The following is a 20,110-nucleotide window of genomic DNA, read 5'->3' as shown; positions in this document are numbered from 1 at the left end:
CAGGAGATCATTCAATATCAAACTAAAGTACCCAACAATGAGGAGGTTGCCATTGTAAAAGCAGGAAGGCATTATGAGTGATGAGTGGCCTATCGACCTACAAGAGGAAGTCATTAAGACGAAGGAAAGAGACTAGACCATGGCTGATTTAATGAACTACCAGGAAATCCCTCACACTGACAACCACGGTCAAAGGGAATCACAACACAATACGCAATGGAGAATTCAAAACTAGGTCTGGGATAAAATAGCTATTCAAGTACAGACGCCCACACCATAAGGATGACATCACAGCTAAAATACTAAATATTTTAGTAAATAATGTATTTACTAAACATATAATACATATTTTATATATACACCACATATATATACATATATATATGTATATATACACACCATATGGTGTGTGTGTGTGTATACATACTATTACTATTACTACTACTACTACTACTACTACTACCACCACCACCACTACTACTACTACTAGAATACTAAGTACTAAAATAGCATCAGAAGTACCCTGCAAGAAGGGAAAAACTGTAGCTTTGTTGACCTGTGCACTTCCCTCAGAGAATGCACTGGACTGGGCTTTGTCTAAGGATTATGGACCCTGAGCTAATACTACAGTAAGCCCTGAGTGTCACCTAGGGGCTGACACGAAGAGAGAAACTCCCAAGTGTTTCCTCTTTCAGTTTTATTTTGTTACTGTTTCTCTGTATAGCCCTGGCTGTCCTGGAACGTACTCTGTAGACCAGGGTGGCCTTGAACTCAGAGATCTGCCTGCCTCTGCCTCTTGAGTTCTGGGATTAAAAGCATGGACTCACCACCGCCCGGCCCATCTGTTACTGTTTAAAAATGTATTCAGAGGCCGGGCAGTGGTGGCGCACGCCTGTAATCCCAGCACTCTGGGAGGCAGAGGCAGGAGGATCTCTGATTTCGAGGCCAGCCTGGTCTACAGAGTGAGTTCCAGGACAGCCAGGGATACACAGAGAAACCAAAAAAAAAAAAAAAACCAAAATCCAAAAATGTATTCAGCCAGTTGAGTTATTAGATCATCTTTTCCATCCTCGACCTCCAAGCAATGGAGTGTGAACTATATGAAAGCAGCATTTGATACTCTTAAGATGTCCTGTGTCGGTGTGTTCTAAGAGCCTGCATACATGTGGGCTCACATGTAAGGGAAAGCTACACCCGGCTGGCATCAGGGCTGGAAGTGCACTGAGATGCCTGGAGAGTTCTAAGGTAGGGGCTACAGAAGCAGCCAGGATTTTAAGCCGTGAAGGTCAACATTGTCACGTTAGCAAGAGCTAGAATCACCTAAGAGACTGGGTGTGACTGGGTTAATTAAAGTCTGCTGATCCAAACTAAAGGGGCGGGGGCAGCATCCTCTGGGCTTGGGTTATCCGTGCCACAAGAGGAAGGAAGCTGAATGTGACTGCTTTCTGCTTCCTCACTTCCAAAGAACTGGACCAGCTTCCTCAGACTGCGGCAGCCCACCATCCCCATGATGGACCACACCCTCAGGCTGTGAACTGAAATAAACCCTCCTCCCACTGGGTCGCTTTTGCTAGAGTATTTCCTAACAGCAACCAGAAAAGTAACTATGACAGGGACTCTTCATTCCTTCCTACACTTGATCTTAGCCAAAAGGCCGAGAAGCCTTCATTCCTCCCTGCCAATACGCTGCTGCTGCTGCTGCTGCTGCTGCTGCTGCTGCTGCTCTGCCAGGAGCCCAAAAACCAGCGTAGCTGAGGTCACCCTCATGCAGCAGGGATTCTCAGGGTAAAGTTCAGGAACGAGTATCACGTGGTTATCGCCCCCCCCCCCCCCCCCAACCCTGAACCTCCTCCATCTGGCCGCCTCGACCTCCAAGCAATGGAGTGTGAACTATAGGAAAGTGCTGGTGGCCTCAAACCTCCATCTGAGCCCTCAAACGTCTCTAAAGCACAGCGCCTACAGCCACAGCTTCACCTTCTGTGGCTATAAGGACCCATTCTCAACTCTGATTATAATTCACTCTTGCAACTGTTCTTTATAATGATTCATTGCGGTTATTCCCGATGTGTTTCCCTGACGAGTTCAACTTTATCAGGTGGCTCAGTGGTTAAGAGCACTGGCTACTTTTCCAGAGAATCCAGGTTTGGTTCTCAGTATCCATGTGGTGGCTCACAACCGTCTCTTTAATTGAGGCGCCGTCTTCTGGCCTCCAATGGACGGCACCAGGCACGCACACGGTACACAGATAAATACACGGGCAAAATGCACACACGGTTTTTTTTTTGTTCTTTTTTTTTTTTTTTTTAAATAAACTTCATTATTGATATGCTGTGTAGAGAAAAAGAAAGAAGAGGACAGAGAGCTCTGTGCCATCTCTACTGTTAGGCCTGGTGGAACATCTTATAACTCATCCCCTGAGGTAAACAGAGGCCAGTGTGGGCGTTTCGGTGCCGAGTGCCTATTTCTATGTTCCTCAGATCACTCAGTTGTAGACCAAGAGTCTAAGAGCTTGGGAACTCACTTTTCTAGATCCTCACTGGCTGACTCCCACTTGACAGAAATCAAGTACAAACAGAGGAAGCACCCAAGCCTGCAGGAGCAGGCCCTTGTTTACGCCAGTGCCACCAATTATGGCTTTCGTCACGGAGGTCACACTTCTGTTGCATATGAAGCCCTTTATTAACATTAATTCTTTGCCACTGAGAATGCCCTCCCGGCTTTCTGATGTGTTTGGTTGGGGGTGGGGGAGGGTCAAACAGTAAATGGCGTGAAGGTGCACTGGAAGTGGCCAGAGAGACAACTCGGGTTCTATTTATTAGACCACAATTCTCTAACAAGCGCTGTGAGAGGAGGATATTTGCCCGCGGCAGGAGATACAGAAGGAGTATGATACCACCGGCTGCCTGGTGGAGGCTTTGGGGATTTTCAAACATGAAAAGGTTAACACCTGCATTCAGAGAATAGATCTCAAATACATGTAAGCAGTGGTCTTGCCATTCCACCAGGAACTGCAAGCTCCTTCCAGCACACAGTAGGCCCACACACATCAGCCCCTTTGTAAGTAGGTGACTGATTTGCTTAGAGCTGTCACTGTCACTGAGTAAGACCTAACTCTCAGGTTCCTCTGTTTCCTCTGCAAAGCCACAGGCTCATCTCAGATGGCAGCTGCCCCAGGCCTGGCTCTGGAGAAACAACAACAAATAATAGTGTCTTTGGCCAGGGGAGTGTGAGAGGGAAATGTCAGACTTGGGGCGCTGGGCTCTGGTGGCTCCTACCATAGACAGCACTCTCCAGATCCCCACCTCCTGTCTTCAAGTGCTAATTCCTCCAACAGCAGTGGGCCGGAAATGCTGGAAAGGCCAGCATGGCTAATGCTATCAGTAATGACAGCCAAGTACAGACAGCCATATAGGAAAGTGTGACACAGCACGCAGGTCTGTGAGGGTTGGTTTGTTGTTTGTTTGTTTTTGAAAGATCCGCACAAGTCTGAGGGAAACCTGCCAACACTAACGCTGCTTGCATGTTTAAACAGTACAAGCATGTAATTCGGAGGGAGTGCCTGCTTTCCTTCTGGGAGTCTAGGATTCTGGTGTGACAGGCTGCGGGTGTTTAGATGACTTGCTGTCCCAGAAGGGCCTGAGACTGAGTATCGACAAGCTCCCCAACAGCAGCACGGACTCCATGTTGCCGCACTCTGACTCTGGGGACTGGGTCTCTCCTGTCATCCAGTGGGAGAGCAATATGGAGACCTGAGCCTGCTGTCTCCACACTCTCTGCCTGTCCCTTTGTCTTCCTCGGTTTTGCTTTGTGTTACTTCACTGTAATAAGTCCCAGCCACCACGGAGCACTATGTACCACACAACTCCACAGTGGTCTCAGGAACCACCACAACAACAAACTAAGTGCTTTTCACTTTCCTTGTGGAGAAAGGTAAGGCGGTGCCTGTTTACCAGCAAGATAAAGGAATGGGCATTTCCTTCGTTGTTAAGACAACAGAAAATAAGGTAACCCACTCCTCCTATGCCCAGTTCCTGCTTAAAAAAAAAATGTATCTATCTTTCTATTCACCCCAACCAGTATGTGTGTGTGTTACTCAGAAGTGCAGGCACCACAGAAGCCAGAAGGGGTGTTGGATATCCTGGAGCTGGAGTTCAAAGCAGCTGTAAGCCCCTCAAGGTGCTGGGATCCGAACTGCTTCCTCTAAGAGCAGCGTGCTCTTAACCCCTGGGTGTTCTCTGTGGCCCCTCTGCCTGCCCCTTGGGCCAGCAGAATCCGGTTGATTCAAGTTAGAGACTGAAGGCCAGAAGCTTTCTTCCCAGAGCCAGGGATAGCAGTTCTTTCCTAGCTCAGCTGCACTTCCCAGCGCGCTCGGGAGCCAGATGTGTGTTTAAAACAGGCCCCAAAGGCTTCTTATTGAATTGTAAGTGTGTGCGCTTTCTGTTTACAGATGAAATGCTTTAACTGGAAGCACAAACACCCAAGACCAAAGATGAGCAGAACCTACCGTAATTATCAGCGGCAGTGTCTGACTTCTCCATGTGGATGTTCTGGGTGACCTTTGGACAGATTTCAATTTCTTTGTAAAGCTGCAAATCAGAGAGAGGGAGCTGATGAGGATCCCATCACAAAGAGCTTCCTAGGACGGATCAGCATTCTGTACATTTATTTTTTCATAATTGATACTTAAACAAGAATACATGTTGCATCAGTCTTTTTATGGAGTAGAAACCTACAATTCTCATCACCATGATCAGCTATGCTTAGAAACCGTACTGCTTCTCACCACATTCCCTCATCGTGCTCCTCCCTCTATAGAGCACCCTAAACTCCTCACAGACCTGAAACACAATGCCCAGTCATTAAACCCTCTAGTGCAGGGGCAGGGACTTGTCAAAATCAAAAGGGGGTTATAAACATTGAGTGAACGCCCTCACAGTCCTAGGCATCTCTGCACGTTCACACAGCACTTCCACAGGAGGAAATCCACATCAGCATAAACTGGTAGATACAAACTGTCTGGATGGCGAGACTCTCTGTCAGCCGCTTAACTATACAAAACTAGCTAGAAAATTGAGTATACAAATCAACCAACTATCTAGAAACCCAACATAGTATAGAATGTACTTCACACGCCAGAAAATGTTGTTTAAATAGACTGACAGTGCAGTCTCATATACCTGGACCTCATCTCATAAGACATGAATTTCAACTATGTGTTGAAATTCCCATACCTGGACAATTACAATGTCCATTTCACAAATGGGGCAGGGGTTTGGCTAAGGCTGTCAAGAAAGTATTTTAATACATTTATACATTTAATACATTTATAAGGCCAGGATAGGCAGGGCAGTATCTGAATGCAGTCTTGCAAGCCCCAGTTCTCTGTCCCACCATGGTGACTCCCAGGCCAACTTGTGAAACCCTAAGAGGCCCGAGGTCAAGAGGGTGAACCTTCTTAGGTAAAAAGCCTAAAGCTGAAATCCAAATATGAAGACATAAGAGCAAAGACACATGCAAACTCTTACTGATCTTGAAAGGAAAATAAATCTTGAGTCATAGAATTTGATAGGAACTTCATTCTGAGGCACTGAAGCCAAGCCCTTGGTGATGGCTACCCCTGCCCCGACTCTTCAGGAAGCCATTTTATTCAGTCAAGAAGAAAACACGGGTTTCTTTCTTCGGTATACTATGACACAGTTGTGATTGGGGCTGGTGATAGGAACACTGGCAGTACAGCCTGGGTGTCGGGGAGCTTAATTCAATATGATTTTATTTAGACACTTCAGAAACGGTTCGCAAAATTAAATTCACCAATTAGAAGACTGAAGCGATAGTGATTTAAGGATCAGAAAATATAGTCACTACAATTACAAATACTGCATTATTTAAATAAAGCTGACAAGGCACAGCAGGAAGGACGGCACCACACTCACTCAGTACAACAGAGTTCATCCCTGCTGAGGCTGAGTCCTGGTAATTTTTCTTTAAGTGTGTGTGTGTGTGGCAGCCAGTCCTTCCCACTAGGGGGCAGTATGCTCCCATTAGTTCTGACCATCTCTGCAGGCAGCAGGTGGCATACCTGCTAAGAATCTCAGCTCTCCACTGTGTCCACTGTCTTGGTGTCACACGAAGCAGCCTGAGGGCCACACGCTCACTCGTGTACTGATGGAGACTGAGGCCAGGGTGAGCAAAAAACTCAAAAAATACAGGAAACATCTTGAGTCTGAAAATGTGTTTTCTGAAACCACGGTATCTAGGCTAGGAAACTCGAGAGCCAGACACTTTATGCACAGGAAAGTGGCTCACATATTGAAGTCCCACATTTAAAAGTACTATTGAAGCATTTCTCCCTGGTCCCTTTCAAAAACTAGATGAAAAAGATCGTGAGATTTTTAACACCGCTCTGACTAACCAGATGCTTGGGTTCTCGCGAAATCATGTCCTGTCTATCTCCCTGTCTCCCCTGGCCGCCCCAGCCTGGGCCACCATGCCCTGTGATCTCAGCCACAGAACTCTAGCCAGCAGGGAGTCTGCCTGCCCACTGTCCGGTGTCCTATGGTGTATTCGTCATGCACCAACCTCAAGGAGGCTGTTACAAAAGAGGTCAGTTGTTGTCATTACTAGGTAACTCACGGGACTGGCTTCAGGACCTCCAGGACCCCAGAATACCCACACCCAGGATGCTCAACGCTCTTCTGGGAAACAGTGCAGTATTTGCATAAAAGCTATGCTCACCAGATTACACAGGCTTTGAATCATTTTTAGACTGCACTTGATACCTTCCTAATACAATGCAAATGATTGGAGGGTTGTTTTCATTTTGTATTAAGTGAGGAATAAGAACTGAGGAAGTCTATCTATGTATCTATCTATCTATTTATGTATCTTTGCATCTATGTATCTATATATGTATCTGTATCTATCTATGTATCTATCTATATATCTATCTATGTATCTACCTATTTATGTATGTATCTACGTATATATATATATATATATATATATATATACACACACATCCATCCATATATACATATGGATGTATCCATCCATCCATCCATCCATCTCTCTATCTTACAGTCAAGGCCCTCACACTGTACATTGTTCTGTACGTGTTATAGAGAAGAAACAACAGTTTCCTTTTGCTTCTGTGCTACCTTTGAACACTCTCAGTCTACAACTGGATGAGTCCACAGATGTAGAAGGTCCCATGTAAGGTCCGTTCTGCCGGGTTCCCCTCTCCTCTGAACTCGGTCTGCACAGCCTCCATTGCCCAGCAGCCTCACGTCCAGCACTCCACCCTCTTGGCTATCCTCGCCATTCATCTCACCCTTCCGGCCTAGGACAGCCTGGTAAGCTGCCTCCTCCCCACCTCACAGAGCCAGGTTCCTGGCCTCTCTTTTGTACATGTAGATGTACGTGTGTCCATACACACGCACATGCATGTGTGTGCACACATGTGGGTGGAGGTCAGAGATGGATGTTTAGTGTCTTCCACAACCACCCTCCCTTCAAATTTTATCAAATGGCGACTCTCACTGAGCCTGGAGTTCTCCAGTTCAGCCAAGCTGGCCGGCCAGTCAGCTCTGAGCTCCTGCTGCCTCTGCCCCCTGCACAGGGATTAGAGGTGCCTGTCACTGTTCCACCTTTTACCAGGACACTGGAGTAGAGCTCACACTCTGTGGCAGGGATTTTACCAACTGACCTTTCCTCCCAGACCTATGTTGAAACCAGAGACTCACGCCTCGTTCTCCTCACCCCCAGACTCCGAGGGGACACCCGAGCATGTCAGCGCCTGTGCCTCTCTCCCCATTTGCCCTAACATCTTGCTTTGCCAAGCCTCAAAACCTGCTGCGGTTACAGGTTTTTACATGCATTTCTGTGAACCTGAATAGAGGCTCCTCTAGAAACAGGATTCCTCCGCCTCTGGCACATACCCTGTGAGGAGCAGAGATTATGCTAGGCACAAAAATGCTAAGTAAATATTTGCTAGATGAATGAATAAATAATCAATTTTGGCTGCACATTTTATTCCCCCGTCATTTTAATAAGAACTCATTTACTGTGAGATCTGAAAAGCTATTGTCTCTACAGACTAAAGCCCAGGTTTGCGACCATTCCTTGGACTGGTTCCAACAACTATCTAGCCATGAAGAAATAGCCAAATGGGTATCATTTACATTAATGTAATCAGTTAAAGCAGGCAGACAATGACTATTGGTAGAAACTCAGAGAACTCCCTGCCCACTCACATGAATACTCATCAACCTCCAAGATCTTCCAGGTCCAGGACTCTCTCTGCTATTGATGGGACAGAATTAAGTATTTGGGGGGTGGGGGGAATCACACATGAGGACATGGTTCGAGGCGCCTACAGGTTCCTGCAGGGCAGTGCACAGCACGCAGGTGAGATAGCAAAGCTAATTGACCCCGTGTAGCCTGCCGCTTCTCAGAAAAGAGCCAGAAAACAAATATGCTCTCAGAAAGCACACTGTGCTCAGACAGGCCCAGCCGTGGCACGAGCCACACCCAGAGGAATGATCTAAAGCAGGGATCCCAAACCAGGGACCCGAGATGATTCTAGGGGCCTGAGAACTTAGGAGAGAAAGAAAAAGATACCCAGAACATTTACAGAAGATTGTCCAGCATCTTCTCTGACCGTGGATGCGCATAGGCCACAGGGAACATAATTCTAAGAGTGCTCGTGACTTCATCATGAATATTAAAGCCACCTCAGTATCAATCCCAGTTGCTATTAATACCTCAGGGTATTATTTATACCTGCCACTATTTCCAAGCGGCAGGAGCTACTATGTCTACTGCTAAGTTTTATAATTTAGTGAGCTCATAACATGCTATCTATCATTTAAAATTGATTTTTGCTAAGCATCCTATTATAACTAAGCCATGGGAAAGTCTATATATCCTATGTCATGTGACTGCAAGCATTACTCTGGGAAGGGATCTAGAAGCTTCATCAGGCATAGAAGCTGCTTGGAACATAAGAAGCTTCGAGAACTTGGTAAGATGGAGGAGTTGGTGTAAGCAAGACCCTGGGAACTGCTTCCTTGGGGATCCCTGGGCCAGAGACCTTTGTAAAGGGTGAGAGAAAACACATTGGTACCTGTGTACTTAAGGGTATTTTCTTAATTATAACACATACACACATGGAGGCTCACAACTGTCTGTGATTCCAGTCTTATTCATATACATAAGATAGTAAAATAAGTAATCTAAAAAATGTTTGTTCATAGCAATAATATATGAGTAATAAACATTTTAAAGTCATGGCCCGATTAACACACAGCCTGGTGTATACAGGGCCTGACTAGCACACAGCCTGGTGTATACAGGGCCTGACTAGCACACAGCCTGGTGTATACAGGGCCTGACTAGCACACAGCCTGGTGTATACATGGCTGACTAGCACACAGCCTGGTGTATACAGGGCCTGACTAGCACACAGCCTGGTGTATACAGGGCCTGACTAGCACACAACCTGGTGTATACATGGCTGACTAGCACATAGCCTGGTGTATACAGGGCCTGACTAGCACACAGCCTGGTGTATACATGGCTGACTAGCACACAGTCTGATGTATACATGGCTGACTAGCACACAGCCTGGTGTATACATGGCTGACTAGCACACAGCCTGGTGTATACAGGGCCTGACTAGCACACAGCCTGGTGTATACATGGCTGACTAGCACACAGCCTGGTGTATACAGGGCCTGACTAGCACACAGCCTGGTGTATACAGGGCCTGACTAGCACACAACCTGATGTATACATGGCTGACTAGCACACAGCCTGGTGTATACAGGGCCTGATTAGCACACAGCCTGGTGAATACAGGGCTGACTAGCACACAGCCTGATGTATACAGGGCTGACTAGCACACAGCCTGGTGTATACAGGGCCTGACTAGCACACAGCCTGGTGTATACAGGGCCTGGCTAGCACACAACCTGGTGTATACAGGGCCTGACTAGCACACAACCTGGTGTATACAGGGCCTGACTAGCACACAGCCTGGTGTATACAGGGCCTGGCTAGCACACAGCCTGGTGTATACATGGCCTGACTAGCACACAGCCTGGTGTATACATGGCCTGACTAGCACACAGCCTGGTGTATACAGGGCCTGACTAGCACACAACCTGGTGTATACAGGGCCTGACTAGCACACAACCTGGTGTATACAGGGCCTGACTAGCACACAACCTGGTGTATACAGGGCCTGACTAGCACACAACCTGGTGTATACAGGGGCTGACTAGCACACAGCCTGGTGTATACAGGGCCTGACTAGCACACAACCTGGTGTATACATGGCTGACTAGCACACAGCCTGGTGTATACAGGGCCTGACTAGCACACAACCTGGTGTATACAGGGGCTGACTAGCACACAGCCTGGTGTATACAGGGCTGACTAGCACACAGCCTGGTGTATACAGGGCTGACTAGCACACAGCCTGGTGTATACAGGGCCTGACTAGCACACAGCCTGGTGTATACAGGGCCTGACTAGCACACAGCCTGGTGTATACAGGGCCTGACTAGCACACAGCCTGGTGTATACAGGGCCTGATTAGCACACAGCCTGGTGTATACAGGGCCTGATTAGCACACGGCCTGGTGTATACATGGCTGACTAGCACACGGCCTGGTGTATACAGGGCTGACTAGCACACAGCCTGATGTATACAGGGCTGACTAGCACACAGCCTGGTGTATACAGGGCCTGACTAGCACACAGCCTGGTGTATACAGGGCTGACTAGCACACAGCCTGGTGTATACAGGGCTGACTAGCACACAGCCTGGTGTATACAGGGCTGACTAGCACACAGCCTGGTGTATACAGGGCTGACTAGCACACAGCCTGGTGTATACAGGGCCTGACTAGCACACAGCCTGGTGTATATATGGCTGACTAGCACACAGCCTGGTGTATACAGGGCTGACTAGCCTGACATGTACAGGCCTGATTAGTGCCTGCTGTATACAGGAAACAGAAGTTGGTTGCCTATGAGCACTACAATTTATTGTTTGCAAAATTCACAAATTGTAAGGCATAAACTAAATGATCTTCTTGCAGTGTCATCAGCCTAGCCTCTGACTTTTGTGACCCTGTAGCTCCAAATTATGCACTAGGATGAGATGAAACTGTAGCTGAGGCTAGCCCCAAGCTTTAGTTCTCAGTCCTCTTGCCTAAGTCTCCCGGTGCAGGAATTCCATGTTCACTACACAGGGATTGTTTCCTTCCTCCAGGAAACATCCTGCTACCTTGTTCACCAGGCTAACCTTGAACTCCTAGGGGTCAGTCTTTTGCCTCAGCCTCCTGGCCAGTTGGGGCTACAGATAATGACTGTACTGCTGAGCTAATGCCTTTCTTCTTTAGCAAGGGAAGGATTCCTTGTGTGTGTTTCCAGAACACAAACGACTGGCTATTTAATTCTCAGAAGGAACACCTTGGCTCCTCACCATTAAGGAGACCTGCTCCACCATCACAGCCCCCAGTGGCCAGAGCGGGGTGATCATTTGGGGCCTTTTCCTTTTTGATATTTATTTTATATATGTGAGTGTTTGGCCCGCAGGCACATTTATGCACCATGTGTGTGCAGTGACGACAGAGGCCAGACGAGGGCATTGGATAACCCAGAATCACAATTAGGGATGGACGTGAGCACTGAAAACCGTAGGCTGGTCCTCTGCAGGAGCCATTGTGTTCCTAACACAGAACCACCCAGCCCACTGGGCCCATTTTGATCCTTTTCCAGCATATAACATGATCAGAATATCTCAGGAGAACAATCTCATATTTCTTTAAGAAAACATTTAGAGAGATCTGGGGTGACCTTTTCGGCTGACAGAAACATTCCAAATCATAACTCATGCAGGGGAAACAACCATATGTATCTGTCAAAGTGCTTTAAACCACGTGCTTAAGGTTGGTGTGCTTCCTAACAGAGGAAGCACAGTTCAAGAAGTTGATTTAAGACACCACTCCCTGTGAAATTCCACACCATGGTTCCTCTTTCCAAAAGGAAGCTCTGGGCTGCCCTTCCAGTTCTGCTTTCTGTGGTGAGGCACTCCCCTGTTTTTATCCCCATATCCACGACAAACAGCTCTGTGTCCCCCAGAAGGATGACTAAGTACCGAGAGGCCAGAACATTCTCCAAGAGAGGCTCTTATTCCCCAAACCATTGTTTATTAGAACTGAAAAATGCACTGCTCTGCTAAGAAAAGGAACCTGCCAGTGGTTACCATGGTGACAACCGCTAACACCTACAGAGAAACCATTCTTCTGCCCTTTGTAAAATCCCAGAACTTTCAGTACTGGTGTCTTCTGTTGCCAGTACCCTATGATTTTATATGCAGAACTGACAATAATCTCGGGCCAGATCAAAAACCTCTATGGAAACTCAGAGAGCCACAGATGTCTCCAAGAATCTAAATGAATGCAGTTTTAGCAAGCTGGGTGATGGGGTCAGGAGGTGGTGTGGGGGGTGTTGCACCCACAAGATTTAACCCGCCAGTTCTGATAAGAATGTAGAAGTTGCACAAAATTGGATCACTTTCTCTGTGACAGCCGCCAACTGATCTTAAAGCCACCAATTAAAAAGGCGTTCAAGCAAGAGTTGGTCCTGATGACTAAAGTCTTATCAGAGCATCATCTGCGGGTTTCAACGTCTTTGGTGACAGCGCAGCCCTGCTTTCTGGACAAGCAAAGGCGGCTTACTGCTCTGGGATTTCTGTGATAAGCAAGGTTATTTCTGCCAGCTTTGGAGCTCTGAATGAAACTCATTCATTTCAGACCTCATATGTTCCACCAGCTACAATTACTACAAGTACATGCATAATATTAAAATTATCTCAAACGGAGCACTCAGACAGTGGTCGTAAACATTACCAGCTCATAAATGTCCTCCTCGGGCTGCGGAATATAGAACTGCATCCGGTTCTCCATTAGAAATTTCAGGCGCAGGTAATGGGCAGAATGATCCAGTTGATGTGCCTGGGTTGAGAAGGAAGGAAATGTCTGTTTAGACTGTGAGACTTGTTATCTTGTTTCCTAAGTGCAATTGTTACCTTGTTTCTTAAGGGCAATTGTTACCTTGTTTCCTAAGTGCAATTGTTACCTTGTTTCTTAAGGGCAATTGTTACCTTGGTTCATAAGGGGGGGGGGGGCGTGGATAGCAGATTTCTATACTTGAAAAGTTAGACTACAAACCAGACCTGGAACTCATTAATAAAACGTTATTGGGATCATGAAATTCAGTGCAGAAAACGGAGCCACAGACTCTTTTCCATGTGCTTGGTTTGGATTTTCAACCAAATCTATTAGAGAAGCTCCTACACCTCACTTCATACACTAACATGGTGACAGGAAACAGGAAGGATTTACAGCGAGAAAAAAGGCTAGGAGTCAGGGACAAAGGAAAGCAAGTCAGCACAGAAGCAAGATGTCTGAGTGCCAGTCTTGTTTATATATCCCAGAATGGGACTCCCGCAGGGCTGTGCAAGTGTGTCTCCAACCTGGAAAGCACATCCAATGGCTTGGGAATTACAATTCTCAGGGCCTAACCATTCCTCTAGACAGCTCAATGGATCTACTCTATCTAAAAAGCCACCTAATCTGATTACAGAAGATACCATGATGATATGGTTTATAAATATTTTTCAATACATAGCCAAGAAGATACATGGGAGAAAAGATATATGCTTTTCTTTTTTATTTTATTTATTTGTGTATTTATTTATTTATTTTTAATGTGTGTAAGTACACTGTAGCTGTCTTAAGACACACCAGAAGGGGCCATCGGACCCCGTTACAGGTGGTTGTGAGCTACCATATGGTTGCTGGGAATTGAACTCAGGGGGACCTCTGGGAGAGCAGTCAGTGCTCTTAATCACTGAGCCATCTCTCCAGCCCAGAAACATGCTTTTCAAATGTTACAAGACATCATGAAATTATGGCACAAGAGAGTATATATATTTAAATGGGTAAATTTAATTTTAAAGTATCATTTGAAAATGCACCGCAAAATACTAGCAAGTAAGTGATAAGCTATTTGGAATTTGCTTCCAAAATCATCCACACTTGGAGGCAGAATAAACAAACCAATGAAACATGGTAATTATATATTCTGTACAATGGGTACATACGAGATTTATTACAGAGATCTCACTTTTACATAAATTTGAAATTTTTCAAATCTTTAAAATAAAATTTCAATTTTATATAAAGTGAGTGATTAAAAAAAAAAACTCCCAATGTCCTGTGATGAGAATTATTTTAATAAGGAAAATTTATTGTAGCGGGTAAAAACTCTTATTTTATACTGCCAGTATGTATAAACACATAGGCCAAAATGGTCCTTCTCTAGTCATCAGCCCCTCACCGTTCAGTCAGTCACAGCTCAGTGTGAGCAGTGGGCCAGGCCGGCACACTCCATGATGCAGCAAGGGAACAGAGTGAGGGCCTCTGGGGTGAGCTTGGGTTTGAAGAATTCGTGTGCGGAGACCGGGAGGCAGAGAGAGGAGTGGTGCCTTAGCTTTTTAAATACATGCACAGTGGACAGTCATGTATTACCACAAACGCACATTTCCAGAAAGTGGAAATGAATTCCCAGCATGCATTGGATCGCACAACAGGGATGCCTTTAAGGGTTGGGGTGATAGGACCAGTAAGAAAAGTTTCCCTTGTGTACCTGTGAGGGGCTTGGGGGGGGGGGGGGCTTAGGGGGGTTGGGGAGGAATGCTTCTCACTTTCCTGGGCTTCACAGATCCTTTAATTACAAGCAAACATTTTGTTTTGCCATCTGTTCCCTACTGAGGCGCAGGGGAAGGGACTGAGTTTCATGCGGTCTAGTCTCAATAACAGGGACAAAGCAGCTCGGCCACCTTACAGCTGTCTTTAATAAACACTCGCGGTCAGTCCTAACCGGACGACCACCACTTCCACAATCACCTTCTGGACATCACAGCCCTGTACTAACCTCACCCAGGGGATTCTGGGACAAACCGCGGTGGGACGCTCCCCAGCCAGCTGTCTGTCGGGCTACGGAACAGAACGAGGATCGTCCCGTCCCCAAATGCCACACTGCTGACATGTGGAAAGGACAAACAGCAGTTGGGTTTTACAGAGAGCATGGTTCACACCTCAAATATTTCCCCAAACTTCTATTACTCATTGTCTTGAAAACTTAAAAAAAATAGAGATGAATATGTGCACGACTGTGAAAATGACCGATAGGCTGGGGAGCCAGTGCGCATGCCTGCAGCCCCTGCGCTCTAGCGCTCGCGCATGCCCAGAGGTTAAGGTGGGAGTGTAAGGTGACTGAGTCCAGCTCAGGCTCAACATAAATAAACGAGCAAATATTTACATAGGTTTAATAAGAAATCCAAAGACTCTTTCGGGTGGTGAATAGTTATTCTAAAATCAGGACGTGGAGGATCAGGACATGGATTCCCATGGGCCTCCCATTTCAGTGAAAGCTCAGGAATTATGACCTGAAATAAAGCAGGAGCTAACTCAGTCTTCCGACTCTCAAGGAGAACATTATGAACTTCCGTATCAAAGCAGGCAGAACTACAACGGCGCTCCTAGCACTGCGTATGCGGAAAGGATCGAGTGTTGGAGAACCCTGATGAATGGCTGTTGGGCATTTTCCTGAGAAATTTTCCTTGCAAGAGGAATTCCACTGGGAAAAAAATAAATAGTATGAATTTGCTTTCCAGAGTACATTTACTCAAATCACTTAGCATTATACCCGTTTTGAGTCAAGAAAACTAGCTGTAAATAGTGCCATAAAATAAATATCACAACTGGGCAAGTTTAGCTGGCATGTTTTTTTAAAAACTCAGATATTACTATAATTGTTTTAAAGAACTAAGTAGCTATGTAGTTCTTTTTAATAAATAGTTCAACCACTAAGATACATAAGAATTGGTTTGGGGAAACAGCTGAGTTGGAAGGCGTGTCTTGCAAGCATGAGACCTGAGGCCTACTTCAAGAACTATGTAAAACTTCAGGGAGTGATGACATGTCAATCCGACCACAGTGTTTAGGACAGGGGACAGGGCGATCCCCTATCCCTGGGGCTGGCAGGCTGGCCTGTCTAGCTTACTTTGTGAGGTCCAGGACAATGGGAAACCCTAACTCAAAGGAGGTGGGCGGTGTCCCTGAAAATGGCATTCGAGGTTGTTCTTTGGCCTTTACATATACATGGAGAACAGATACATACATCACATATAAAACTATGGAGGAACGCGACAACACGGCCACACATGAACAACATGAGTGACTAGGAAAGAATGGATCATTTTTGCAATTTTGTATAATTGCAATAATCTGATTATATTAAAAAGAACCATGGGGGCTGGTATGGTTACTGGCTGCATTTAACAATCATTTCTGTAACAGTTATTGCATGAAAGGTGTATCTCGAGACATTTACTGTACCAGAACTTGACTGGTGATCGGATGGATGGCAGATGGTGAACTGAGGTGACATGATGTGGGTCAGAGGATAGGAAAGAGAAGGAGCTGATGCAAGAGATGGAAGGAATCGATTATTAGATATTAGGAACAGCATCGGTCACCCCCGCAGAGTTCAGCACTAACGACATAGAAGACACGCTCGCCGTTAGAAGACATGCTCGCCGTTAGGTTAGGTCATTTTATAACGCTCACATCCTCCCTTCCCTTTCCAGCCTTAGAATGAAACTGCTCCACCAATCAGAGAGTCTGGAAGATGTGTAGGTCTGAGCACACTACACAGTTACCCTGTGGAGGTCCTTCTCTGGAGACCATCAGTTTCTTAAAATACACGGAGAGATTTTCCATGTATAAACTTGGGAGACAGAAGCTGTTCTAGTCAGGCGGTGGTGGCGCATGCCTGTAATCCCAGCACTCTGGGAGGCAGAGGCAGGCGGATTTCTGAGTTCGAGGCCAGCCTGGTCTACAGAGTGAGTTCCAGGACAGCCAGGGCTACACAGAGAAACCCTGTCTCGGAAAAACCAAAATCCAAAAAAAAAAAAAAAAAACAAAAACAAAAACAAAAAAACCCCAATAATAATAATAATAATAATAATAATAATAAATATACCTATTTAAAAAGAAGCTGTTCTATATGGTGCTATCTTATTTCTATGGCTTGACAGGGAAAGTGGTAACTCAGGAAACACTGGGCAGGATGGTCCATTTTTGTCACAGAGAGGGACTCGTACCTTAAGGATGCTCATAGGAACTCAGTAAGGAGCCAAAAACTAGAGGTACAGAGCGATGATTGTCTCTACATGACAGAGGCGACATTACTCTTTAGTTCCTTTTAGTCTTTAGAAAGGCTAAATGCTTTTAAAAAACAAAACAAAAACCAAAACAAAAAAACCCTGATCCAACCAACTCATCATCCTTCCTACAGACCAATTCCCCACAAAAACATGGCTACTCCCAAACCATGGCTTAATTTTCAATTCCTCAAGGACTCTCCCTGGCTGTCACTCCCGACACTTCCAGGGTGTGGCTTATGCAAAACAGCCAGGGTTCAGCCTCCAGCAAGTAAGGACAACTTCAGAACTGCAGAACACTAGTGGCTCTCTACAGACCAGCGCCCTCTACTGACCTGCGCCCTCTACTGACCTGTGCCCTCTACAGACCTGCGCCCTCTACAGACCTGCGCCCTCTACTGACCTGTGCCCTCTACTGACCTGCGCCCTCTACAGACCTGCGCCCTCTACTGACCTGTGCTCTCTACTGACCTGCTCCCTCTACTGACCTGTGCCCTCTACAGACCTGCGCCCTCTACTGACCTGTGCTCTCTACTGACCTGCGCCCTCTACTGACCTGTGCCCTCTACTGACCTGCGCCCTCTACAGACCTGCGCCCTCTACTGACCTGCGCCCTCTACTGACCTGCGCCCTCTACAGACCTGCGCCCTCTACAGACCTGCGCCCTCTACTGACCTGCGCCCTCTACAGACCTGCGCCCTCTACTGACCTGTGCTCTCTACTGACCTGTGCCCTCTACAGACCTGCGCCCTCTACTGACCTGCGCCCTCTACAGACCTGCGCCCTCTACTGACCTGTGCCCTCTACTGACCTGCGCCCTCTACAGACCTGCGCCCTCTACTGACCTGCGCTCTCTACTGACCTGCGCCCTCTACAGACCTGTGCCCTCTACTGACCTGTGCCCTCTACAGACCTGTGCTCTCTACAGACCTGCGTCCTCTACAGACCTGTGCCCTCTACAGACCTGCGCCCTCTACTGACCTGCGCCCTCTACAGACCTGCGCCCTCTACAGACCTGCGCCCTCTACTGACCTGCGCCCTCTACTGACCTGCGCCCTCTACTGACCTGCGCTCAGCAGTAAAGGAGCACAGAAGTCCTCAGAAGGCCACTTGGTTAGGTAATCAGAAGGAAAAGCCACTAGCAGAGATGCCAATGTTTGAAAGCCAGAACTCACGTTCATCAAAGAACTGAGGTGTGTGAGGGGCTACCATTTATTTTTAATGCCTATGTGGGGGCCAACTTTAGCTTTGTCCTGAAACAACAGGGTTTCTTCTCGCCACACAAGGCTATTGAAGTCTTGTATGAACCAGATCATTTCAGTCCCCCTCCCCCATTCACATCAAGAGCCATATTTCTTAGCATTGGGCATTGGGGATTTTTTTAAAAGCATATATAAATTTCTGATAGTATAATCACAACAAACTTGTTGAGACAGTGAAATTTTTCAATATTTACAAATCATATGCTGAATGAACAGGGCTCTTAAATTGTCATTTTTATTCATCCAAATGGTTCTAGAATAAAATTAGGATACAAAAGATTTCCACTTTTAGAGTCTTGTGGACTGTCCTTCCCACAGACTAAGACATCTCATGAGCTCTGCGAGTTTGAGTATCCACCTGTCACAACTGCACACACCCCAGTTGGGGGCAGTGTGAACAAAGCTATCTCTCCCATGCTCACTTGAGTGATCTTCCTGTTCTTTCTGATTGTGATGTGAGCTTGGGCAAGTACCCAAGGCTTTCGGAGCCTGGCTTTCTGTATCCACAAGTCAGGAAAGTGACACTGACACTCCTTTTCAGACACGATGTGATCTAAGACCACAGATGCCATTACGTACAGAAAAATAAAAACCGGTGTGTGAGAAGGGTGACCTCTCGCTTCCTACTGTCACCCAAGTGCACCCAGATACGAAGAGGCTCACCTTGAAAAAGATGGAGACATTTCCACATCGTGAGGCAAAAGTAGAATGAAACCAGTCGCTGTCTAGTTAGAAAATGCAGGCTAATTCCATGTTCACAGAAAGAGGAATTTCCCATCATGTCAAACTCACTTTGGATTCTCCCTAACCTAAAGATGTCACTGGTGTATCGGTTACTATTCAAACATCAGTTGGCAAAGTGGGATGACACAATTGGATGCACGCATGTGCGAGTGTGTAGGAAACAGAAGGGCAAGCAGCAGCATGTCCACAGTGGTGCGTTTTGCTTTCTCAGTCCTAACAAGCTTTAGTCTCCATCTCAGGTTCTCTACACTGTGGGGAGGCAGAAGTGGTATATTCATTATAAACCTATGACACTGGGACATGGAGATGCAGCACTCGGAAGAGTTTCCCTCCTCCTCACTCAGACACTGCTTACACACGGTGCATGGTGTCACAAAGGAATGCAGGACTGCCTGCATGTGCCAGGCATACCCAGCCTCCTCCCTCAGACTGTGCCCACGGGTGCCAGGCATATCCAGCCTCCTCCCTCAGACTGTGCCCACGGGTGCTTGAGAAGAGGACTTCCCCTCAGCCCCACCCCATTCTGCTCTTCTCAGGAAAACAACCTGAAGAGCTACATACCTTGCAAATGAGCTCCAAGGTGTCCCTCGCAGTGTCCCCGGGCCGGACAACCGTCAAGGCTGGCTGATTGTTGGGTAGACAGAACCAGGATGGAGTGAAATATTCATGGACCCAAATGTCACAGTCAGGATTGTGCTGGTGGACACTGGGTAAGACCACTTCCTTCTCCCTCTGTGATAAGAAGCAAAGTCGTCAGAGCTGGATGTGGCAGTCCGTGTCTAATGACTTCAGATGCCCAGAT

General features: G+C 46.6%; 1 protein-coding gene across 15 annotated transcripts in view; it reads right to left on the bottom strand.

Annotated features, from left to right (window-relative positions):
* Nucleotides 1–20,110, bottom strand: part of Tiam1 (TIAM Rac1 associated GEF 1) — a 344,338-nt gene that overhangs the window by 57,384 nt on the left and 266,844 nt on the right. For all 15 annotated transcript variants that reach the window (XM_052157908.1, XM_052157899.1, XM_052157895.1 and 12 more), the window contains 3 exons: nucleotides 19,870–20,040; nucleotides 12,921–13,025; nucleotides 4,505–4,586 (listed from right to left, as the gene is read on the bottom strand). In XM_052157908.1, the coding sequence (XP_052013868.1) occupies nucleotides 4,505–4,586; nucleotides 12,921–13,025; nucleotides 19,870–20,040 (358 nt within the window). The remainder of the gene's footprint in view (nucleotides 1–4,504; nucleotides 4,587–12,920; nucleotides 13,026–19,869; nucleotides 20,041–20,110) is intronic.

This window comes from Apodemus sylvaticus, chromosome 15, assembly GCF_947179515.1.
Source record: "Apodemus sylvaticus chromosome 15, mApoSyl1.1, whole genome shotgun sequence".
Taxonomy (NCBI): domain Eukaryota; kingdom Metazoa; phylum Chordata; class Mammalia; order Rodentia; family Muridae; genus Apodemus; species Apodemus sylvaticus.
This window is presented reverse-complemented; position numbering and strand designations above follow the sequence as displayed.